The following is a 25677-nucleotide window of genomic DNA, read 5'->3' as shown; positions in this document are numbered from 1 at the left end:
ACTGTAGTCCACTGTATTTCAGCTTCACGTGGTCACACTCCCCTGCTCCCCTGTGGGAGCTCCTCTAATGACCAAGCCTCCACCTGCTCCTTGGACCCCCAGGCCAAGGAGCATTTTCCTTAGTATGAATAAACTCTCGAACCTCTTCTCCAACCTGCGCCACTTCAGTCACTGGGGGGGTTGGTGGCCGATCCCCGCGCTCAGCCTGGGCGCACACCGTCTCCACCAGCCTCTGTTCGCCCTTGATTTGTGGGATGAACACCCAGATGGAGGGGTGGCGCCTGCCTACACGGGCATTCCATCTGTGATGGAAACCTGAAATCATCATAGATTTATTACAACTATAGGATACATGCAGGACACATGGCACATGGCCCGCATTAACGTTTCATTCACATGTTGCTTAGAGATATTGAAGCAAATACAACAGATTTGGAACGAAAAAATATTATTAATAATAATAGTAGTAGTAGTAGTAGAGATGCAACGTTCGCGAACAAATCTTTTGAACGGCTCTTTGAAGTGAACGATGGGATCCGGTTTGCGGAGTAGGGAGCCGTTCATTTGGCTGAATTGGCTCGCGCCGCGATGCGCGATGCGCGGTGCGGCGCGGCAATGTGCAGCTATCTAGGAAGCAAATTAAGACACTACAGTTTGATTTGATCATACCTTAGACAATTATTAAGCGATTTCTATAATTAAAACGTCTCCATATTGCTTGGGAAGTCCACTTCCATGACAAATATTATGTCCCTGTAAATATTTAAATGTTTGCTATTTTAAAATAGCCGATGTACAAGCTCACATTGTGCCAGGCCTAGCCAGTTGGTAAATCCTGGTTATATACGCCGCTAGGGAGGAGCGAGTTCATTGTTGCCTGCTTGGTTTTTTTAAGGTGTTGCATGAATAACATTAGTCAAGGTAGCTTAATTTACACACACATGTTTTATAAAAAGGGTAAATACAAAATTGTGATCTCAAATGTCAGCAGAGGAATGTGGTGCCAGACCGTGCCACCTTGTGGATTCATGTTTCAACGAAAATATTTTAAATATGCAATGAGCCAAAAGAGCCAAATGAGCCAGTCTTTTGAACGGCTCTTTGAAGTGAGCCAGAGCCATGGCTCTGGCTCACTTCAAAGAGCCATAAATTTCATCTCTAAGTAGTAGTAGTAGTAGTAGGTAAATACATGCAAGTTCTTACCCTCCACTGCATTGTTGCTGCGGTTTGTCATTACAACGGTGATGAACACACCAGACTGCTGGTGGGAACAGGGCATGTTCCCCCACATAGGTGTCCTCCATGTAGGTGATGAAGTCACCTATAGGTGTCCTCCATGTAGGTGATGAAGTCACCTATAGGTGTCCTCCATGTAGGTGATGAAGTCACCTAAAGGTGTCCTCCATCTAGGTGATGAAGTCACCTAAAGGTGTCCTCCATCTAGGTGATGAAGTCACCTAAAGGTGTGCTCCATGTAGGTGATGAAGTCACCTATAGGTGTCCTCCATGTAGGTGATGAAGTCACCTATCGCGGGGTACCGGCGGAGCTGGCGGCGGGTCTCTCTGCTGGCGCAAAAGGTCCGGAAATTCTGCTTCAGGATAGGCAGAGGCAGGTAGCCAGGTAGCCAGTGGCCATGGCCTTCCAGAACCATCCTCACAGGTGCCTGTCCTGCCTGTATGGACCTGTATAGAGGAAAAGTTGAGTGAAGTAAAAGTTACTTATACTACTTAAACTTATACTACTACTTACTTGTTACTTAAAGCTTATTTTATTTGTATTTATTTTTTATTTTACTGTATAGTAAAGTCTATGATAGAGTCTATGGCATGTTCTGTGTGTCAAATTTTATGCTACTATCATAAAGTGCACGATTTGTGCACGAAACCCGCGGACCATTACGTATTTCCCATCAATACAAAGTTATTCTGAGAGATCACCTTTATCTTTTTGTAGGTGACGCCTCCATTGGCGGGCATGGAGTATAATTGTATGTCGCCGCCACAGCTCTTTGTCACACCTGATGGTGTGGGCAACCATTCGGAGGCTCAGTGCCTGAGCATGTTCCAACTGGGAGTTTGGGAAAAGTAGTTAGAGATGTATCGATACCCATTTTTGGCTATTGGGCCATCGCAGATTTGTCTTGGGAAACCAATGTGTGCCAAATGTTATGCTACTATCATAAAGTGCACGATTTGTGCACGAAACCCTCAGACTATATCTTATTTCCCATAACTACAGTATACGCATTACGTTGGTATGGCCTCCGTGGTGATCATCTCGAGGTTGCCGCCACAGCCCCGCTGATCGCTGGGCTTCAACTCCGTCACACCTGATGGCGTGGGAAACCATTCTGAGGAGCAGCGCCCGAGCATGTTCCAACTGGACTGGCCAAACTGTCAAATATTAATTAAGCAAGAGGCAAACATTGTGAAAATGGCAGATCTACATGCTTACAACGCCTCGCAACAATATTTATCTGCGGAAACTGAGTCACATTAAATGTAATACCTACGATTCCTGTCAGGGTGGGGTCCCCAGTTCAAATATGTTTATTTTGGGGGTCACGGCCTAAAAAGGTTTGAGAACCCCTGGTATAGAGCATTAACAAATTCATCCACCAGGGGCATTGACAACTCATTCTTATGACTCCCTATCTCACCAAGCTTTATAAACTATATGTTTTTTAAAGAGAAAACAATTAAAAAATAAAAATAAGCGAATATTCGACTTTGGGGAACAACGTTGAATAGTGACTTTGATATTCGAATATTCGAATATTTGGTGAATGCCCTAAATTATACCATTTTCAGAGTGTACCAATGGGTCCAGTGCAGGTTCCCACTAGCCCAGGGGTCGGCAACCCAAAATGTTGAAAGAGCCATATTGGACCAAAGAAACCCAGAACAAATCTGTCTGGAGCCGCAAAAAATTATAAAAGCTTTATATATCGTCGTTGTCGGTTAGAAACCTTGTATGTCCAAAACTTCGTTTTGTATTTATCATTTAAATTTTTTACTAAACTAGTGAAAACAGCCGATCTACAAGCACACAACGCCTCGCACCGCGAGGCGTTGTGTGCTTGTAGATTGGCTGTTTTCACTACTTTTGTGCGTCAGTCTTGTATGATGAAGCAGGGCTTTACTTTGCGTAAAAAAACATACAAATTTCAAACTTGGAGATACAAGGTTTCTGCCAGACAGTGACGATAAAAAAATCGTTAAAACAAAAAAAAAACATTTTTCCCCCCATCTTTTTTCCATTTTCATACATTTTTGAAAAAGCTCCAGGGAGCCACTGGGGTGGCACTAAAGAGCCGCATGCGGCTCTAGAGCCACGGGTTGCTGACCCCCGCACTAGCCTGACACTCAGCCTGAATTGACATTTCGTTTCACTCCATTATTCAGTCTGAACTTGCTCTCGTCCAAGGCAATTTCTGGGATGGGCGTTGCCAAAGAGGCAGTCTTCTGCGATTCGTTCACCGTCTGACCATCACAACAGTAGCAAAGCAGATGACGTAGTGTTGTTATGTGGCTGGCTAGTGGCTAGCATGTTGCTTGCTAGTGCTACTTGGCTTGCTAACTAATGAAACAGGCAGAATAGGAGCACTACGAACTAGGAATCAAACACAACATAACATGCCTGCTACTGGTGTTTCATAGCAAGATCGATACGATCGCATATAAGCCTACTGCAACGGGCGATGCGATGAGCGGTACAGTCCGGCGGCGGCGCTTGTTTACTTGGAAACGCACATGAGTTCAGGGAAAACCCCACCCACGCTGCTCACAAGACGCTGATTTACGACGCTGATTCGCCGTACGGATTTTCGAACGAGGAAAGCCTCTTCAATGAGAGCTCTTCTAGACCCCTGAATCGCCAAAAGAAAATTGTAAAGGGGTGTGGCTAGCGATTAAGGATCTGGAACTAGGCTAGGGTTCCCACACATTTTCAATGAATTTCCAAAACCTTTCCAGAATATTTAACCCAATTTTCAGGATTATATAACAATCATTCAGCGCAATAACGAGTCTCTTACTCCTGTGTGCAATGCCCAGAGAGAGGTAAGGTAGCAAACATAAAGCATATAATCTTGCAGATCTGCAAGCACTTTGTGAGCTTGTAGATCTGTTTTTTTTTTGTCACATTAGTCTGCAATCATGCAGCCCGTTGTGAAAAACAACTAATATGACATATTTTCATGTTATGTTATATGTGATTTATAAAATGCTTTATCAACAAAAGGAATAACTAAAAATAATGCATAGCCACATTCTCCAGGACACTTGATCAATTCACCTTTTCCAGTACTAGGAATTTCATGACCGTACTAGGAATTATGGGGTCCTTGAGTTTGAGAACCACTGATATGATCAAGGAACCAGTAAGACTCCCTAATCACATAGGGCAAAAATTTGTTTTTCCAAAATCTTCCTGATCCATGTTGATGACATGAGTGTAGACATGCTTTGTAGTGATTTTCGTGATTTTAGGGCAAAATCTGTAGGAGCAGTGTCCAAAAATGTGTTTTTAAAAATCGGCCTGAAGGTGGCGCTATATGGGACAGATTCATGTTGATGGGATGAGTGTAGACATACTGTGTAGCGATTTGCGTGATTTTAGGGCAAAAACTGTAGGAGCAGTGTCCAAAAATGTGTTTTAAAAATCGGCCTGAAGGTGGCGCTAGAAGAGGGCCATGTGAGAAATGAGGGGTGGGGTCTCCGTGTTGCCTTGGTGGACGAATAGGTACCGGGCCCGGCTCTCCTGGACGCTCCTAGCCCGAGTTACGGCATTTTATGTGAGCCTGCAGTGGAGGGGGTCCTCCACTGGGGGCGCCACCACTTTTGCATCCGTTCTGGAGCACCAGGAGTGGGTGGGCCCCAGGAATTCCCCGTGAGCAGCCCCGTTGGGGTGGTCATTTGGTCATCTTTGCACATTTGGTCATTTTTTACACCTGGGGGTCCCCCAGGGGGGTCCCTGAAGCTCCGGGGGTCCTTGGAGGTTATAGTTTGGCAGGTAAGGAGTGTGTGTGCAAAATTTGGCATGGATGGGGGCAACGGTTGTGGAGATATGAGCAGGGCAAAAGTGTGACGTGTGACGTGTGACGGACGGAGAGACAGACAGACAGACAGCCGGTGGAGGTTTCTGTAGTAAATGCGACCTACGGTCGCAATAAAGAAAACATCCATTAACTAGAAGCACTGCTCTTCCGAGCACAGGTCTCCGCCAGGTCAGGTAGGTTATTGTGGCCTCCTGGTGGCGCTATAATAGGCCAATGTGAAAAGGGTGCCATGTCATCTGCGGCCTGTCATGATTTAAGGCATTTTGTTTAAAAAGATTCATAATAGCAATAATGTCACATGCACGCTGCTCTGAAATGTGTTCACTTGGACCGCGCAGAGGTGCCAAAAGTCGGGGGGACGAAGATTTACAATTTACTTTACAAACATACTTTTTCCACCGCTGGTGTGAAGGACAGTGGTTCTTAAAGAGGGGTCCGGGGACCCCCAGGGGTCCTTGATGGAGTTCCTGGGGGTCCCATAGGCGGACTTTGCCATTTGCCCTAGTGGGGGCAGTCTTGAGCAACATGTCAATTGTCAACCCCTCAGCACAACATTATTTGGAAGCACACCACAGCTCTCAGCCCAACGATGACTGCACGTCTTAATCATAGTATTCATATGATATTGGCGAACACAACACAAGGCATAGAAAAGAAAGATCTCACAACAACATATGGCTGCTCATCCAGAACATGATGTTTACTGTAACAAATAAAACAAATCCAATTTACTGTGCCAGACTCTGCCACCATTATTCCATATACAATAATACAGCGATCCAACACAGTTATAGACCAATATCTGGCAGGCACACAGCCTACATACACATACAGTATTATTAACATGAGCACACAACTGTCTGAAGCACAGCCTATATATATATCAGTTAGGGTGACCAGATCCCAAGTCACCAGATGTGGGACAGAGAGTATGTTTGTGGGGGACAATGTGGGACGCCCGCCAAAGGCGGGCGGCCGAAAAATTTTGGGCTTTTTGGGGGCCAAAACCCCTGAAATGCGTAGAAAGATACATAGGAAATGTATTTTGGCACAGCTTGCCATCTGGTTGAGTAGCACATAATATGACTATGATAACAACTACAATGGAACAACTATGCAAATAAAAACTTAACAACAGAAATACATTTGAAATTATCTGTATTTACTGAACAAACCCGAAGAGGACAAGAGGTAAATCTGGTAGACATGAATGAATTACATTCAGTAAGGAGCTCACAAAACACAGTTTCCACTTCTCACAGTAGTGTGGCCAATTCATGTATTGAGGCATATCTTAATAGTCAAAGTCACAAGGATACATGTAGAGTGCAGTACTTTTAACAAAGACTTTAACTTGACCAAAGCAGCATCCTCCTAACAAAGGCAACTACAGCAAATTATTTTCAATTAGACAGGCACAACATAAAACCATAGATAAAATAAATAAAACCAGAAATATAAATCAAAACTAGTCAGGACTGGAGGTAACAATAAATAAGAATAACCATAAATGAAATTGTAAACAAACCAACACTATGCACTTAGCACTTCCAGAACCAAGGAAAGCACCTGAAAAAAGCATTTTAGCTTTTGTCCATCACAACTCAAGTCTCCAGAACCAAGGAAACCACCAGCATGAAACATTTTAGGTTTGTCCATCATAGCTCAAGTCTCCAGAACCAGGGAAAGCACTGGCATGAAACATTTTAGGTTTGTCCATCACAACTTAGTCTTTCAGTATTGTCCATCACAGCAACAGCAGGCCTGGCCCACACAGGGAATGCACATTCAGCACCATAGAAAGCACCTGGCAGTGAGTGAAACACAAGAATAGCAGCACATCATTAAAATCTAGCACTACACTGACCCAGAGTCCACAATAAATTATTTATGTTTAAACAATCTATTCTATTTAAACAATTTTTATCTTACCTTAGATGTTCTTCTTGGGCTTATATTTCTTGCTTGATTGTGCTGCTTCCAACAAGGCCTTCTGCTTAAGAACATAGCTGTAGAACTCCTTACATGTGTATTCAAAGTTGGTCTTGATTTGTATTTCACTCTTGATAAGCTCCACAGAGCTTTGTTGTGCCATGATTAGAAGCATCTGAGGCCACTGAAAAGAATAGAGTGTGGATTTTTTTTATCACTTGGGAGTTGAACCACAGGTGTATTTAACTCTCTCAAACAAGTCTCCACACTGGCAGGTGCAAGCACATCTGTAACTATGGATGATGCTTTAGTACGACCACATGCCATTTTCTTTGCAATATCAGAGTCTGGAAACATAACTGGTGCGAGCTTATTACCACAGTCCTCTGACCTGTACTGGGAGTGTTGTACAGTGTGGTAAACGCTAGTCATTTCAGCTGCTGTTACCTTATCTGTGTTCGAATCCTGTTTTGGTTTTAGTAGGAAAGAGTCTATATACTGTGAAGCCTCCTTTTGTGCAACACGTTTTTTGTGGGTCTCACATAGTCTCTGTGTCGTTTAACGTCGTATTCACCTCCGCTTTTAACTGAAAAACGACTCTGGCAAACGTCACAGAAAACTTTATCAGTCTCGCCTTGCACTGGTTTCACCCACGGATAAATAGTTTCCCAGTCTTTGTTATAACTGCATTTCCTTTTCTTTGGCAGTGGTGGTAGTTTCCTCATGTTCATCCTCCTCCATTTTTGTTCATTTGTCACAAAAATGTGTCGCTAAAAGGCTCGCTGGTTTCACTCTGTTTGTTGTGTTGCTTTTGGTGGGCGTTTCGTTCCGTATGCCGGGCTGTTTGATTGACAACAGCCGGGCTGCGCGCACGCACGCACACACACACAGCGTGTACACACACACACACACACACACACACACACACACACACACACACACACACACACACCACGGCCCGCCCCTGATGACAGGCTCGACTCACTGCTCTCTCTTCACAGCCATTTGATAAAACCATTTTAGACGTAAAAAAAAAAGAAAAAAGAAAACCGGTGCTTGTCGGTCAGAATGCGGGACAGCGAGTCAATTTGCGGGACGCATGAAAAGTCACTGAAATGCGGGACTGTCCCGTGCAAAACGGGACGTATGGTCACCCTAATATCAGTACTCACTGAGTGAACCAAATTATGCACAGAGCGCAGCCGTGCACGCACACACGCACACGCCCACACACACACACACACACACACACACACACACACACAGTACAGTACAGTAAACAGTATACAGCCGGCTGTAAGTCATATTGAATCATTGTCTCACCTAGTGTAGAATTAAACGCCTGTTCTTGCGTCCTGCATATACATCCACAATCTTCTCAGGGCGACAACTTTGCTGTTAAGTCATCCTCGATGTTCAGAATGGCAAGTGTTGTTGAGCGCAGCCAACATGGAATCCTCCTCATGGCAGAGAAACTCCTCTCTGTGGTAGCAGATCCAATTGGCAGAGTCAGTGCCAACTGTAGCATCTTGAACAGATTGGGACAGCTGTCCTTTTTAACTGTCTTTTTAAGATGCTCAAGGTCAAGTGAAACTGTTGTGCTTGACGAGGCAGCCGAGGCTTTCACCAGATCCATCTCTGCTCCAAGCAGGACAGGATGGATTTTCAGTGGCTGTGCATATCTTTCTAGGAGAGGTTCCACTCCGTTCTTGTCACATGTAAACACTGCTGCACATGCCTGTGCAAGTTCTATTGACTCCCCCGTGAACCGCCTGTCAAGTTCGGCGATCAGAGAATCCAATACGGGCAGATAAAGGTGTTGGCGAAATGTGTCACTCTCTGTCACACTCTGACTCACTTCTGTGACTGTCTCACTTTCATCATCCATTTGGCGTTGGCCCAAAGTAGACGTTATCAGGAAACCCGACAGGGAGGAGGGGGGTGGAGTCACTGGAGTGGTCTGCAGTTGGGCCAGGGGCAGGGGCTGCTGCTGCTTCAGCATCCTCCTCAGTTACAGTCACCGCCGCCACGTCTTTCACCTTGTCCTCGCTGAACTTTTTCTCTGATTCCCACACCGTGCTCCACGTATCAGTGTTTGCCTGCCTCAGAAATTTGAAGTGAGCTTTTAGATTTTCTGCAGCCTCGCAGAGCGTGGAGTTGCTGGACTGCAGGGCCTTGTGTGTAACGTGGATCACACGCAGTATATCCTCAAATAAAACGAGACATGCAATGAATGACATTCTTGACATGTGTTCATTTAGGCCAGTGGCATCAACAGCCCATCTCCCTCCCTCATCACTAATGTCTTTTAGGCACCCAGTGATAGCAGAGTAGTGGGTTTTAACTGCATGCACGGCCCTCCACTTACATGCCCATCTCGTCTCACTGGGCTGTACCATTTCCTTTTTTTCGTGTGCAGTGATTTCTGGATTTCAATAAATTTATGGTGATTTGACGGTTGTGCAAATACAGAGAACAGTTTATCAATAACGTTCAGGAATGTTTTCACGCTGCGATTGACAGTGCAACACTCTACAAGCACCAGATTTAGTTTGTGTGCCAAGCAGTGAATATAAGCTGCGTAGGGATAGGTCTCTTTGATGCGCTGCTGTACTCCTGACAGGTGCCCCGACATTACAGAGGCACCATCGTAACTCTGTGCAACAATTGGGATGTTTTTGAGACCACCCATCTCCAGTCCTGTGTTTATAGCGTCCACGATCCCAGCCGCATCACGAGATGCTGAACAGTCAAGGAAACACAGAAAACGCTCCTTGATTTCAAGCTGCTCTGTATATCTTAAACAAATCGACAACGGTTCCGTTTTGGAGGACCTGGCCTCGTCTGCCATAATAGAAAAAAAAACGTATCCTGCACAGTTTTTGCAATGTCTGCATATGTAACCCTCTCTTTCGGGTCTGCTGATCTGAAGAAAACACCCAGTGTTGTCTCTGTTCACCCATTTATTATCAGGAACTGATGGGGACAGACAGACAGTGCATGTCAAATATAGGCTGCTGGCACACAACACCTCTGCTCCGTTGCTCATATCAAAACAGGAAGAACTTATATTAACACAATAATAATAATAATTACAATTTCAAATAATTGCATAATAGGTACACTGTACACAGTTAACAGTATTGTAGTATTTTACACTCTCTATATAATATTTTTCATGCAAAACGTTTTCTTACAGTTAATATACAGAATACAAAACCCTCCCAACACACACCTGATGGGGACAGACAGACAGTGCATGTCAAATATAGGCTGCTGGCACACAACACCTCTGCTCCTGTACACAAACAAACAACATTCAATGATTACAGGCTAACTGCAATCAGCTGCCATAAATTCAACTGCTAAAAGTCTGCCTGCATCATTCATCTGCTTAAAAGTGTGCACAGATTACAATAATTGTAAGATTATGACATCTTATATCATGCACCAGGAGGAGAGATGTAAACAGCAGCCTACCGTTGCTCATATCAAAACAGGAAGACCAGAGCAACGTCACGTGACCGCATATGACGGCAAACCATGAGTCTATCTTCCACCAGGGGAGGGCGCTGTTGTTCAACCAAGGTTATATAGAGAACACAGCATAGAATGCAATATCTAGGCAGTACATTGTGTTTAGACATTGTTGATTGACTATATTTTGACGAACTTCATTCAAATAAGATAACATTAAATGACTCCTGTTACACTCTCCCCTCTTGAATTCGGCAAAATACGGAGTACAACAGAACACAATTGTTTTTCTTTTCTTCAACAAGAAAATTCACATGTAATCCAAGGTCCCAATCAACATAAGTAACAGTAATACCAAAAGTATCCAGTCAAGCCACAAGGCTGTTCCTGTAGAACACACAAGGGAAAGCACTCCCTGCAGTGATGACATAAAATGTGCCTGTATACACATTATCATACTCAAACCCTGTAAACTGTTACCCGACACTACTGATATTCAGACCCCCCAAAAAAAAGGTTGTGCAAGTTTTCAACATAATTCTCTGACCTTGTAGCTCATTTAAGCGTCCATCGTAACAATAAGCCTACTCACAGGTTTGACAATGCGGCCTGCTCTGGTTCGGACGGCATGTGTGTTGTCAGGTAAGTGACATATGGGTGCATGTGAAGCTGCAGAGTGAGCAGCGGGGTGACAGGGCGTAGCCACACTCGAGGCCAGCGAAGGAGAAGAGTCCAGCACTGTGCCAGCCCCACTAGGAACAGAGTCCATGCCACTAGAAACTGTTCCACTGCCGGCCACACTGCCCGCCTCCGAACCATCTGTATCCGAAAGATAGCTTGTCTCCACCTCAGGATCTTCACCCACCCCACTTTCGGCAAGCGTCCCGTCAGACCGTGCGGGCGGTATATCAGCTGTTGGAAAGTCTTCACCCTCAACCGGAAGCTGCGAGACCCAATGATGAGTCCTAGAAACCTTGTCTGGGCCCCTCACAGAAGCCACAGAATGGTCATTGACACCATCGCTACCCGGGGTAGGAGTAAGAGGCGAGGCAGAAGAGACAACGGAGGCACTGTCTTCATCATCCTCCGTCACAGGTAGGAAGTTCACACAGAGCAGCAGATTACGATGCACCACCTTGGTGTGACCAGTGACAGAGTTGCGTATCTGGGCGGTGTGGGTCGCAGGATCGCTCTTTACTACTGTGTAAACCACATTTTCCCACCTATCAGCCAACTTCCTCCGACCTCTCTCTCCCTTGTTCGCCACCAGGACCCTGTCCCCAGCTTCGACAGGCACACCCTTTGCCCGCCTGTTGTATATCCTAGCCTGTCGCTTCTGCTCCTCACTAGTGTGCCTCTCGACCAAGATCATGGCCTCCCGGAGATCCCGTTTCAGAACCTCCACATACTTGGGATAAGACACGACATCCTCGTCACGTAGAGCAGACTTGAAGAGCACGTCAACAGGTAGACGAGGCACTCTACCAAACATCAAGTAAAAGGGCGGAAACCCAGTGGTCTCATGAACGGTCGAGTTGTACATAAACGTCAACGTATGTAGCATTTGGGGCCAAGACTGCTTCTCCCGGGGAGGAAGAGCCCTTATCATGCCACCAAGGGTGCGGTTGAACCGCTCAACTGTTCCATTTCCCATGGGGTGGTAAGGCGTTGTGCGGGACTTCTTCACACCCGAGACCTGAAGCAAGGCAGCTATCAGCTCACTCTCAAAATTCGCACCCTGGTCTGAGTGGATACGCTCAGCAAAGCCATAGAAACAAAAGTAGTTGTCCCACAGCTTCCTGGCTACCTGTTTAGCAGTTTGATCAGGACAAAGGAAGGCATGAGCGAGCTTAGTAAAGTGGTCTGTAACCACCAACACATTGACGGGCCTGTTCCTGGAGTCTTCAGCTGTCCAAAAGTCAATGCAGACCAGTTGCAATGGCGCAGTAGTGGTAATACTCTCAAGGGGAGCACGGGCGTGTGGTTCCGGTGTCTTACTCACAACACACCTCTCACAACACCTGACATAGTCCCTCACATCATGTTCCACAGAACTCCAGTAAAACCTCTGCTTGACAAGATGGAGTGTTCTCTCCTGCCCTTGGTGACCAGCATCGTCATGACACCCGCGCAGGGCCTCCTCCCGCAGGGACTGGGGCACCATGTACTGGTGTTTTGTCTTCCTAGTGACCGGGTCTTTACACACCCTGTAAAGGATCCCATCTTCAAGCACAAGTTTATCCCACTGTTTCAAGAGCTTCAAAGCACCCAACGACTCATTTGGCCTCTCACGTCGTGTGGGGCGACGTCGGCGCTCAACGAAGGAGATGACATGGGACAACTCAGGGTCAGCCCATTGCGCAGCTCTAAGCTCCTGCTTCGGAATGGAGGGTAGAGCATCCTGGCCCACATCTGTGACACTTTGTACGTGACTCGCCAAGGCAATGGCCCTGACTCTGGTGGCTGTATCCCAATCATTGTGACCATCAAGGACAGCCGCAACCTCGGCACTCGACATGGAGCAGAAGGTGGGCATGGAGTCGGGGAGAGTGGTTGCCTTCCTGCCTTCCACCCCCTGGCTGTTCTGACGGACCGTAGATAACCTGAAAGCATCCTGAACCTCTCCACCAGACAGCTGCTCAGACTCACGGACCAGACTCTCATACGGCTCACAGAGAAGGCGCTCACCGATGCAGCGACCCGCAAAGGGCTCCCTGCTGAGGGCATCTGCTACTACATTCTTTAATCCAGGCACGTACTTGAGATCAAAGTCATATGATGCAAGCTTGGCCACCCAGCGCTGTTCACAGGCATCCAGCCTCGGCTTAGTCAGGATATGAGTAAGTGGGTTGTTATCAGTCCATGCAGTGAACACATGGCCCTTAAGCCAGTGGCTGAACTTTTCACAAACTGCCCATTTGAGAGCCAGAAATTCAAGACGGTGGGCAGGATACACGCTCTGTGACTTGTTCAACGACTTACTGGCAAAAGCAATAGGACGTGCTCTATCTTCCCCAGGAGCTACTTGTGAGAGCACTGCACCTAGGCCATCGGTCGATGCATCTGTTGACAGGATGAAAGGGCGGGAGAAGTCAGGGTGTGCCAGTACAACATTAGCCAGCAGGGCATCTTTCAAGGCCTGCACCGCCTTCTCACATTCAGAGGTCCAGTCCGCTGGAACCAGCTTCCTGTACTGTTCTCTGCGTCTCCCTTTGGTTTCCCCAACCCACTTCCTTTTCTTCTCCTTTGTGCCAGAGGTCAGTTGGAAAAGAGGCTTCGCGATACTGGAACAGTTTGGAATGTAGCGTTGATACCACATCACGAGGCCAAGGAATGACTGTATCTTCTTTGGAGATGGTGTCCGTCCATCCGGAAGCATCAGGTCCGCCTTCGTGACATTAGCAATGGCCTCAACTTTGCCGGGGTCCGTAGACACACCTCTGCTGTCAATGACATGACCAAGGAAATGGACAGACCGACGCAGCAAGTGACACTTCTTGGGTGCCAATTTTAGGTTGTGTGCACGCAGTCGTTGGAACACCATCTCGAGACGCTCCAAGGCCACGTCCTCACTGGGAGCGAAGACCATTAAGTCGTCGAGGTAGCAGAGTAGAGAAAGGAAGTTCTGGTCCCCGAAGATGCTCATCATCATCCTCATGAAACTGGCGGGGCTATTGCACAAGCCTTGAGGGAGACGATTATACTCGTACAGACCAGTAGGTGAAGAGAAGGCAGTATACTTTTTGTCATCCTCATGCAGCGGAACATTATAAAAACCAGAAGTAAGGTCCATCGTGCTGAACAGTGCATTTCCCCCCATGGCTGCGAGACAGTCAGCCTGGTGTGGAAGCGGGTAGGCATCCTTGACCGTGCGAGCATTCAGCCAGCGGAAATCAGTGCATATTCTCAGGTCACCATTCTTCTTCCACACGAGGACCAGTGGGGAAGCAAACTCGCTTTTGGACTTCCTAATGATTCCTTTCTCCTCCATCTCACTCAATGCAACACGGAGCTTCTGGAAGTGGCCAGGTGGGACCCGTCTGTAGGGTAACCTGAACGGCTTCTCGTCCACCAGGTGGATCCTGTGCACAAAATCAGTCGCTTCCCCACAATCAAGTTTATCCCTGGAGAAGATATCAGCATATTCCAGTGACAACTCACACATCTTGGATTTCCACTGATCAGAAACCTCACAGGAGTCAAGGTTCAGGTCACCAAGACCACATCTCCTCAGAGACTCGGTAATGTCAGAAGGTTGAGAGGACTGGCCAGAGCTGGCACGTTGACTGTTAGAACGGATACAAGCACTATCCGTTGCGTCCATATCCTCCAGAGCCATACATGGAGATACATCAGCCAACTTGGCGTTCCTCCGCAGGGTGACAGGGCTGTCAGTAGGGTTAATGATCTTCATCGGAACCCAACCGTCACCCCACAAGGGAGTGACAACACGACCAACCAAAATGTTGCGGGGCATAGAGTGGGACTTTGTGGGTTCAACCACAACAGTGCAGCCGGGCAGACCACGGGATGCAGCAGGGAGCTTCCCCCATACAAGGTGCTCATGACCAGGAAGTAGAGTTACAGCCTGGTGCAACTTCACAGTTCCCACAACATCAGGGACCTCCTCTCCCACCCAGCGATGGACACCAGCAAGCATGGCCAGGAATCGAGTACGGTCCTCTCCGTCATCAGGGTATCCCGGTACAGACATCATTTCCCAGTACTTCTCAGAATCCTTAAGCCTCCGTATGAGGCACTTGATGACATTAGTGCCTATTATCAGGTCATCAGTCTGCCCAGGGACAACCAACGTGGGCACATTCATCTTATGTCCATATACCTCAAGCTCCAAATCACACTGACTCTTTGCAAAGGCTTTCATGCCTCCACATCCAACCAAGACAACATCAGTGCTCTGTAGGTCATCACAGGTCAGGGAGCCAGTCTCAACCATAGCGTCAATGGCGGCTTCGCTTATAGAGCACGCCATGGAGCCCGAATCCAGCAACGCCCTCACGGTTGAACATCCATTCACAACAACCGGGGTGTAGAACAAACTGTCACTGTACTGCAGACGCTGCGTATTCTGAATAATAACTTTGGAGTGGCCGGGAAAAGCTCCACTCACTGTCTCATACACCGACTGGAGATCTGGGACCTCGTCGAGGGGCTTGTCACTAGCGCCCACACTTCCCCCCTCGAAATGCGGGCGAACTAGTTTCCCTGTTGGGGGGAAGCTGAGGCAGTGGTGGCAGACTGAGAATCAGGGGACGAGGAAGCAGGACATTCTTGCCTCATGTGACCTGGCTGGTGACAGGTAAAGCAGAGGCGATTGAATTGGCAATGGGCAATGGTCGAGTGCGAGTGCTCACCACAGATCCCACATGCACCCCGACCTGAGGATGTCCTCCTCTGCTGTGGCTGTGACCCACCACGGCCACGGGGAAGAGAACTGGGAGGTGAATAGGCATGGGAAGCAAAACCTGGACGCGGTGCAGGCGCTAAGCTACTCAACACTTGGCTCAGCATCTCTGTCATTTTATCCATGCTGGCCTGGAGCGAGGCAGTCTCCGAGGCCCTCTGAAACGGCTGGACATTTTGTTTGCATGAAAGTACCAGAGGAGGCTCGCTCACTGGCTCAGATGTGAGAGACTCATCCACGGTAGCAACCATCTGCTGGGCAACGCGGTGTGGCGGTGCCGCCCTCTGCCTGGTCCGCTGTTCCCGCTGGAACTCATCAATCCTCTCCTGTACCTCCTTGGCTGTCCATTGGTCAGTGAGCTTGCTATTGAACTTAATAGAAAGAGACTGGTTGGGGCAGTTCCGCACAAACATCATGGCCACTTCCCTACCAATGTCGTCCATTGCCCTCCCCAAACGTCGAAGACTCTCATCTGCCACATCCGCAGCTCTATTTAGACGTACCCAATAATCAACAGGGGTCTCATGAGGTGCAGGCAAGGTGTTGTAGAAGTCCATTAGAGGCATACAGGAATACGAGAGGTCACTGAAGTGCTGCTTCAGAATGGTATAAATTGAATCAGGCCGGTGGACAACGTCAATCGACGGGTCGCTGCGTAAACCGATCCTGACAACGTCTTTGGCTCTGCCCATAAGCCTGATGAGTATCTCATCTGACTGCTCCGCCGCAACAACACTCTTCTTCCTCAAATATGTAGACATCAGTTCGATCCACTCATGGATAGAACACTTGTCAGCACCATCACCACGGAAGACGGGCGGCTCTCTGGCATCAGACTTCAGGACTAGACTGAGCTGTGAAAGGTCAAGCGTAGCCTGGTTGGCAGACTGACCGAGCATCTGTGTTGCATAGTAACCGTCGCCACGTAGCCCTGCAACATGGCCGGAAGGTGACCCGTAGCCATGAGGCGGCGCAGCATAAGCGGCAGAAGGGCCATAGGCATGGGGCTGTGCAGCAAGACCGGAAGGAGGGCTGTAAACATGGCCAGAAGGAGGGCTGAAGACAGGGGGCTGCGTGGCATGGCTAGAAGGCGGAACATAGGCATGGGACTGAGTGGCATAGCTGGGAGAAGGGATGTAGCCATAGGACTGAGCAGCATGGCTGGGGGGAGGGATGTAGACATATGGCTGGAATGCATGGTTGGGAGCAGGGACGTGGGCCAGGGGCTGCATGACATGGCTGGAAGCAGGGATATGGGCAGGGGGCTGCATGGCATAGCTGGAAGCGGAGACATGGGCAGGCTGCTGCATGGCACTGCTGGGGGCGGGGCTATGGGCAGGCCGCTGCGTGGCACTGCTGGGGGCGGGGCTATGGGCAGGGTACTGCGTGGCACTGCTGGGGGTGGGGATATGGGCAGGGTACTGAGCAGCATGGCTGGAATGGGGACTGTGTATCTGCGTTGTGTTGCTATCTGATAAATCAAAAAGCTGTGGGTGCTGTGCATGTGTGTTTCCCCTGTCAGACATGGGTCTGGTGGTAATAGAATCACCAATTTCTTTACCTAACTCAGTGGTCAAAGCACCAAATTGTCTAAATGCATCGTTTATATTGACATTACCACCATGAAAAGGAGTGGAAAACGGCAGGGCAGGCGGAGGTCTCTCAAACAGAACAATGTCATCACCACCTTCATCAATACCAGTAAATGACATAGGCTCACTACCATGTGAACCAACTGAAATATCAGGCAAAGACCCGCCCCCTTTACTCCCCTCTGACATTATTGATTATGTACACACAATACACACAAAAAATAAATAAAAATAAAATAAATTATGATATACTGTATATCAATTATGATGAGCAATCAAGCTGATCTTCTTGAACTCACGGAGTCACGGCACCAGATGTAACCCTCTCTTTCGGGTCTGCTGATCTGAAGAAAACACCCAGTGTTGTCTCTGTTCACCCATTTATTATCAGGAACTGATGGGGACAGACAGACAGTGCATGTCAAATATAGGCTGCTGGCACACAACACCTCTGCTCCGTTGCTCATATCAAAACAGGAAGAACTTATATTAACACAATAATAATAATAATTACAATTTCAAATAATTGCATAATAGGTACACTGTACACAGTTAACAGTATTGTAGTATTTTACACTCTCTATATAATATTTTTCATGCAAAACGTTTTCTTACAGTTAATATACAGAATACAAAACCCTCCCAACACACACCTGATGGGGACAGACAGACAGTGCATGTCAAATATAGGCTGCTGGCACACAACACCTCTGCTCCTGTACACAAACAAACAACATTCAATGATTACAGGCTAACTGCAATCAGCTGCCATAAATTCAACTGCTAAAAGTCTGCCTGCATCATTCATCTGCTTAAAAGTGTGCACAGATTACAATAATTGTAAGATTATGACATCTTATATCATGCACCAGGAGGAGAGATGTAAACAGCAGCCTACCGTTGCTCATATCAAAACAGGAAGACCAGAGCAACGTCACGTGACCGCATATGACGGCAAACCATGAGTCTATCTTCCACCAGGGGAGGGCGCTGTTGTTCAACCAAGGTTATATAGAGAACACAGCATAGAATGCAATATCTAGGCAGTACATTGTGTTTAGACATTGTTGATTGACTATATTTTGACGAACTTCATTCAAATAAGATAACATTAAATGACTCCTGTTACACATAAACCAAATATATTTCAATTATTTCATTCTGGAATTTTGGACTTGTAGAATTAAAATAATTTGACTGCATGCTTTCAAAATCAGAATCATATTTAGAATACCAGCTGCAAAAATCACGAAAATTGCCCTGTGAGTCTGACTCTTTCCCCTCCCTGTGTCCACGGAAAGGCAATCCAAGTTTAGACAACAGACAACAGACATCAACCACTTTGCACAAATAAGATCTGTTCTTCTCAACAGTAGCTTTATGACTATCTGATAGTTTAGCTGCAATAGAGCCTGTAGATGCACTCTTTTTAAAGTTGTCCCATTTAATGATGCAGTTCTTATGGCCTTCAGATATTGCGTGTTTGTCCAGTTTAGAGCCCAGCTTACTCCAGTCACTCACTCCATCCTTACGAAATGAATCCTTGACTCTGCTGTCATTCTGGAACTGCCGGCAGGGAAAACAAAAGACGGCGTCCTTTGCAATAGAAGATTCCATCCATGGGTGCTTATGTAATAAATGGTGGAAAAAGATCTTCTGCTTTTTCCAATCATTTTTTGGGGGAATTCAGATAGAACAGGTTGCTTGTGTTTTTCCCCAAGATCATCCACCGAAGGCCCCGCGGCCTCATCCACTCTAACTGATGGCCCCGGGCTGGGTGGTGGTTCTGGGGCTGCTGCTAGCGGCTGCGGGCTTGGCGGCTCTGCTGGGGCCGCTGGTATCTCGGCAGAATCTGCTGCTATGGTCGGGACCGGCTGCTGTTGGCTGCCGTCGTCAGGCGGCTGCGGCTCCTGTGTTGGCGTTTTACGCTTCAGAAATGGACGGATATCCATGTTTGCTGCTGAATTTGTTTGAGCTATCAGTCACGCTACAGGTACACACCACAGATATAAAAAGCTAGATACCTCGTCGACCCACTGCAGTTGATTGGAGCGACCCGTCTCGCCTTGGTGGGCTCAAAAGAGGAAGTGTCGAGGGCAGGCTGCCACTCAAAAACACTACTGGCCAATCACAACGGGTCTTTTCCGGGACTTTTCCATTCAAACCTGCCCACCGACCTTACGCACACAGAAGCCTGTCAATCAAAAATGCCCACCAAGGCGAGACGGGTACCAGAGAGCCGGAAGAGGCGTCTACCTTTTTATGTCTGTGGGTTCAGGTAGGAAGAGGGAAGACTCACTTACTTCCGTCTTCCATTCCATCGCACGTGAATGCCAAAAGAAAATCATGTCACATGACATGACTAGGCCTACTCTTAAATTAAATTATTACAAAACAACTAAACATAATAGAATTCATATGTATTTCCCACAATTGTTTTATTTGTATTGATAGTTAAAAAGTGCACGCAAAAAATATATATTTTATTGAACATGTTTTGTCTAAAGTGCACAAGTCTGCCCGCCTGTCCCCCTGGCCATTTGGAGTGCTCTCCTTTTTTTCATTGGTTGAACAAATGTATTTAATTTAAGGTAGATATTTGTTTTGTAGAAAGCAATATATTTTTTTCTAAATTAAGAGATGCTTATAAAATTTGGTAATTTTCCTTCTTTGATGTGATGCTATACACTATTAATATAAAGACTAATTTAGCTGTGGACCTCCTTGAACCCCCTCAAGGACCCCTGGGGGTCCTCGGAACCCCACTTTGAGAACCACTGGCCTTTAAATAAAGACAAAAAGTAGTAGGATGAAAGATTAGACCTGCACACTGCCTCTTACTAGTTCAAGACAATCATGTATTAGAGCAACATTACAATTTACTGCAATCCCTAACTTTTTGTCTCCACCAGCCGAAAGGCATGGGGAGAGACTCAGTTTTCGACCATGTCCGTCCGTCCGTGTGTGAGTGTCTGTGTGTCTGTGCGTCCGTCCATCAGGTTTGACCAGCTAATCTCTGGCGCCGTTGGCCTGGTCACTGCCAAACGGTGCACACACACTCCCTGGATACCAATTCAGAACCTCTGCCCCACGTTTTTAATTCACATGGGCCTGTTCTAGCGCCACCATGAAGCAGACTTTTGCAAAACTAACTTTTGCCAGTACTCCTGCAGATTTTGTCCAAAAATCACACAAATGGGTAGACAGTATCTCTACAGGCAGCTTGTGATTACAGAGACATTCTGCATGCACATTCCCACTAGCTCAAGGAACAACCACTCTTTTCACATTGGCCTGTTATAGTGCCACCAGCAGGTCGACTTTTGCCAAACACATTTTTGGATCAAAATGCCTCAAATCATGCATGCAATCATGTCACATTGCCGTTAAAGGCCAAAGAAAACATGCCACCCTTTTCACATTTAGCGGCGCGGCGGACGCGCCACCAGGACCAACCTGACCTGGTGGAGACCTGTGCTCGGAAGAGCACTGCTTCTAGTTTTTTTTCTTTTGTGAATAGGACATTATTTTGACCACTCTGGAGTATAGAGTATGTTATGTTATGTTCCTGTGGTCAGGTAGGACACCTACAGGTTGAAGAGGGGTACTGCAGTAACTAAAAACAGAAGGTAATAAATCCATGCTGGAACATGAACGTTAATCTGATTGTATTGAATGTTTCCATTTCCCACAAAAGAATATTAAAAACTAAATGTATTAGTAGGACAGTATGAGTCACCAGAAAAAAGGATGTTTTTGATGACTTTATCCTGGTTAAAATGGAGTTTGAAGTTACAATGGGTGTGTATGGGAACAGGCCCAGACAGCATAATGCATTTCATATTAATCACACAGCTGATTAGAGTAAATGAGCTTGACCTGAGGATTTAAAGTATACCACTATTAAGGAAACTGCAAAGATTTGGTTGTATTCAACATTTATTTTTTATAAAAGTAGAAAAAAGGTCCACAGTAAATTGGAATTGTCTGATGGATATAAACATATTTGGTAAAATAATTTGTGACTCTCCCTCTGGCAGAGTCACCTTCCTTTGTTGCAAAGAACAAAAACAAATCACGCAACAAATGCTTCACACAAAATTAAAATAATGCATAAGTAAAAGCAAAAACATAGCTATAATAATAAAAAACAGTAATAGACACTAGGACAGTGGTCTATTACTGTTCATGAAACCAAAACCAACCTATTCATGAAACCAAAACACACTGATGATTGTGCCGTCAAACAATGAAACTATATGGAATCTATGGGTTGTGGGGGTCCCTGCTTCATCTCTCTCTCAACTAAGGGGTCCTTGGCCTGAAAACGTTGAAGACCCCTGCCTTACAGGGTATTGTTTGGACAAGAAATTGATTTGCCAGTGGAAGTTATGCTAAACATAAGCAACAACGACACATGCAATATAAACATGGAATGCATTTTTAAAGGTGAGTGCAGTGACCACTTATCCATTGCATCCTATGGGCGGTGGGGTTCATTTGGTGCAGACCTGCGCCTGCATTGTTAAGGCATCTATAGAGACACACGGGAACCTACAAATTCACACCCACAATTGAGACAGTGACACCACTTGGGGTAAGGGAGAACGGTGCACTGCAAGCCAGCCCATAGAAGTCAAATTGCAATTCAACTGTAGTTAGCCTACTTTTAAAATAATCCTACATGAACTGAAGACAATATTGAAGTAAAAATATGTTTCCAAATGTATGGACTGTCTTAGTCAACATACCTTCTTGTTTTCTAAATAGATGAAGTGTTTAACATTTAATTTGATACTTGAATGTGTTAGCCATACAGAGCAGAGGGGAGACAGTAGACAGAGAACATGTCTAGAGCACCGCAGTGTGACATTACATTGCTTTGATAATGTAAACATATGTTTTCTCATGCCAATAAAGTTCTTTGAATTGAAATTGAACATTGATTCTATAGAGACACACGGACGCCTACACATTCCAGCCCACGATTGAGACACTGCCACCACTTTGGGTAAGGGAGAACTGTGTACTGCAGCTGCATCCTTATGAGACAGCCCCCCTACCCCCCATTTAGTTTGAGTCATATTTTTGTCATCTGATTTTATTTTAGTTTTAGTCGACTAAAATGTTATTTGGCGGCCATGATGGCATGCCTGATTTTATACTTGGTTGTGTGCTGAAAATAGCAGATCTACAAGCTCACAACCTGTCGCGCTGCGTCACGTTGTGAGCTTGTAGATCGTCTATTTTCAGAGAGCAACACCCGAGCGCAACCAAACATAAAATGACTTGTCTTTTAGTTCTACTGGATCTCTTCTCCACTAATAGTCCCTCCCTGACATTTTACGAAATTGACAATTCTATATTTAGTCTTAGTTTTAGTCATCATAGCTCAGTGTTTGTTTAGCTTTTATTTAGTCAGTGAAAAAAGGAAGTCGACAGACATTTTTCATCATATTTTTAGTCGGTGAAATCAACACAACTTTAAGTACATTTTGATGCCAATACTTTTGCACTTTTACTTGGAATTCTGGACTTTTACTTTTATCAGAGTATTTCTATGTTGCAGTATTGACTGTACTGTAGACATATAAAATATAAATATATACATAAACTATGTTGCTGTCTGCTGGAAACCTTGGATGTCCAAAATGCTTCCTGTGTTCAAACACACATCCATAGCAACCATATTGGTTGATGTCAACTCATCAGAGACATTATCTGTCCTCACAAAGACACACTGAGGAGGAGGAGGAGATTAAGGTTTTTTTTTGCCTAAACCCAGGGTAGAGTGGTTCAGTGAATGTGGACTGGAAGGTATAAAGGTGTTTCAGTGAGTCAGAGGACACCTCATAGAAGGACAGAGTTCCAGCAGCATGGTCTACATACACTGCTACTCTGTTGGAGCCAGAGGAATCAACAGGGAGGAGAGTGGTCCTACTATTGTGACAGACCCAGTAATTGCTTAACCAACAGCCCAGACTCCAGGACAGATCATTGTCCCCAAGTCTATTAGGACCCTCTCCTCTCCTGCCGATTCCTCTGTAAGCCACTCCTATCTCAACATCTCCACTCCTCTCTACCTCCCAGTAACAGCGTCCAGTCAGACCCTCTGCACACAGAACCTGATCCCACTTATCATCAAATCTGTCCTGATGATCAGGGTATGACTGAAGCTCCTCCCCCACTGGCCGAGTCACCTTCCTGTTGCTCTCAGACAGACAGAGTTTTCTGCTCGCTGTGTTTGGATCCAGTGTGAGACGATGGAAGTCTGATGAGAGAACAAGACAGGAAACATTACAAATATTTAATATTTAAAAAGTATTACAATATTCAGAGAGAGAGAGAGAGAAAGAGAGAGAGAGAGAGAGAGAGAGAGAGAGAGAGAGAGAGAGAGAGAGAGAGAGACAGACATTGGTTTACAGTAACTGAGTACACAATAAGTTAATGTTGTGTAGTTAAGGTACTAATACCTGAGTATTTGTATTACTGGATACTTGTGACTTTCACTACATTTCAAAGACACATATTGTACTTTTAACTCCACTACATTTGTAGGAAGAGAAAACATTTATTTATTATGAATTATTATGCCCTGTTTTTAAGTAAAAATTGCTTGTAAGAACGTCTATTTTCATTATGATTGATAGGCTATTAGTGTTGATTTTGTCTAAACTAAAACTATGACGAAAAAAACTTTTTTCACTGGAAAACTAAATAAAAACTAAACACACATTTAAGATAATATGGCTAAAACTAAGACTAAATTTACTGACAATTTTGTAAAAATAAATAAAAGTAGACTAAAATGTTAGGGAGGGACTAGTGGAGACGAGATCCAGTAGAACTAAAAGACAAGTCATTTTATGTTTGGTTCAGCTCGGGTGTTGTGCTCTGAAAATAGCAGATCTACCAGTAAGACTCCCTAATGGGGAGATAATTGACCGTCAGGTCACATATATACACCAGGGGCCGTGGAGTGGAGCAGTAGCTTGTAGATGGGCTACCTTAGACTATTTTCCCATATGTTTTTCCAAGCGGCGTGGGGGTCTGCGGGGTCCGCCTGGGTACCCCCTAGATGCCGGCCCCGTTTCTCGCTGGGGGCCCGAGTTACGGCCTTTTTAGCTGGCTGCAGTGGCGGGGGTCCACAGGTAGGTGGTGGGGGTCTGCCGGTACGTGGTGGGGGTCCGCCGGTAGGTGGCGGGATCTGCCGGTAGGTGGGGGGGGTCTACAGGTAGGTGGCGGGGGTCTACAGGTAGGTGGGGGGGGTCTACAGGTAGGTGGCGGGGTCTACAGGTAGGTGGCGGGGGTCTACAGGTAGGTGGGGGGGTCTACAGGTAGGTGGCGGGGGTCTACAGGTAGGTGGCGGGGGTCTGCCGGTAGGTGGGGGGGGTCTACAGGTAGGTGGCGGGGGTCTACAGGTAGGTGGCGGGGGTCTACAGGTAGGTGGCGGGGTCTGCCGGTAGGTGGCGGGGTCTGCCGGTAGGTGGCGGGGGTCTACAGGTAGGTGGGGGGGGTCTACAGGTAGGTGGGGGGGTCTACAGGTAGGTGGGGGTCTACAGGTAGGTGGTGGGGGTCCACAGGTAGGTGGTGGGGGTCCACAGGTAGGTGGCGGAGGTCCGCCGGTAGGTGGCGGGGGTCCACAGGTAGGTGGTGGGGGTCCACAGGTAGGTGGTGGGGGTCCACAGGTAGGTGGTGGGGGTCCGCCGGTAGGTGGCGGGGGTCCACAGGTAGGTGGTGGGGGTCCACAGGTAGGTGGTGGGGGTCCACAGGTAGGTGGCGGGGGTCCGCCGGTAGGTGGTGGGGGTCCACAGGTAGGTGGTGGGGGTCCGCCGGTAGGTGGTGGGGGTCCACAGGTAGGTGGTGGGGGTCCACAGGTAGGTGGTGGGGGTCCACAGGTAGGTGGGGGGTCCACAGGTAGGTGGCGGGGGTCCGCCGGTAGGTGGTGGGGGTCCACAGGTAGGTGGTGGGGGTCCGCCGGTAGGTGGTGGGGGTCCACAGGTAGGTGGTGTAGGTGGTGGGGGTCCGCCGGTAGGTGGTGGGGGTCCACAGGTAGGTGGGGGGTCCACAGGTAGGTGGGGGTCCACAGGTAGGTGGCGGGGGTCTGCCGGTAGGTGGCGCGAGCACTTTTGCATCCGTTCTGGAGCACCAGGAGTTGGTGGTCCCCGGGAATTCCCCGTGAGCAGCCCCG

The 25677-nt window shown here is 46.8% G+C and overlaps 2 protein-coding genes and 1 long non-coding RNA gene across 3 annotated transcripts in view; all 3 read right to left on the bottom strand.

The window, feature by feature from the left end:
- LOC308290153 (protein NLRC3-like) overlaps positions 1-2373 on the bottom strand; it is a gene marked incomplete at both ends in the record, with an annotated part of 56385 nt that extends 54012 nt beyond the window's left edge. The window contains 3 exons of the mRNA XM_080731928.1: positions 155-302; positions 1540-1683; positions 2252-2373. Coding sequence (XP_080588054.1) covers positions 155-302; positions 1540-1683; positions 2252-2373 — 414 coding nt within the window. The remainder of the gene's footprint in view (positions 1-154; positions 303-1539; positions 1684-2251) is intronic.
- A 7555-nt stretch (positions 2374-9928) lies between these two features.
- Positions 9929-18079, bottom strand: LOC308284125. Its single transcript, XR_013961990.1, has 3 exons — positions 17786-18079; positions 10473-10564; positions 9929-10290 (listed from the first exon to the last, which is right to left on the bottom strand). It is a non-coding gene; the product is annotated as an uncharacterized lncRNA (long non-coding RNA).
- A 4961-nt stretch (positions 18080-23040) lies between these two features.
- LOC308290142 (uncharacterized protein) overlaps positions 23041-25677 on the bottom strand; it is a gene marked incomplete at its 5' end in the record, with an annotated part of 66950 nt that continues 64313 nt past the window's right edge. The window contains one exon of the mRNA XM_080731917.1: positions 23041-23757. Coding sequence (XP_080588043.1) covers positions 23204-23757 — 554 coding nt within the window. The 3' untranslated portion in view covers positions 23041-23203. The remainder of the gene's footprint in view (positions 23758-25677) is intronic.

Source organism: Nannobrachium achirus (assembly GCF_963921795.1).
Source record: "Nannobrachium achirus genome assembly, chromosome: 1".
NCBI lineage: Eukaryota > Metazoa > Chordata > Actinopteri > Myctophiformes > Myctophidae > Nannobrachium > Nannobrachium achirus.
Note: the sequence above shows the minus strand (reverse complement) of the source record. Positions and strands in the feature narration are given on the sequence as shown.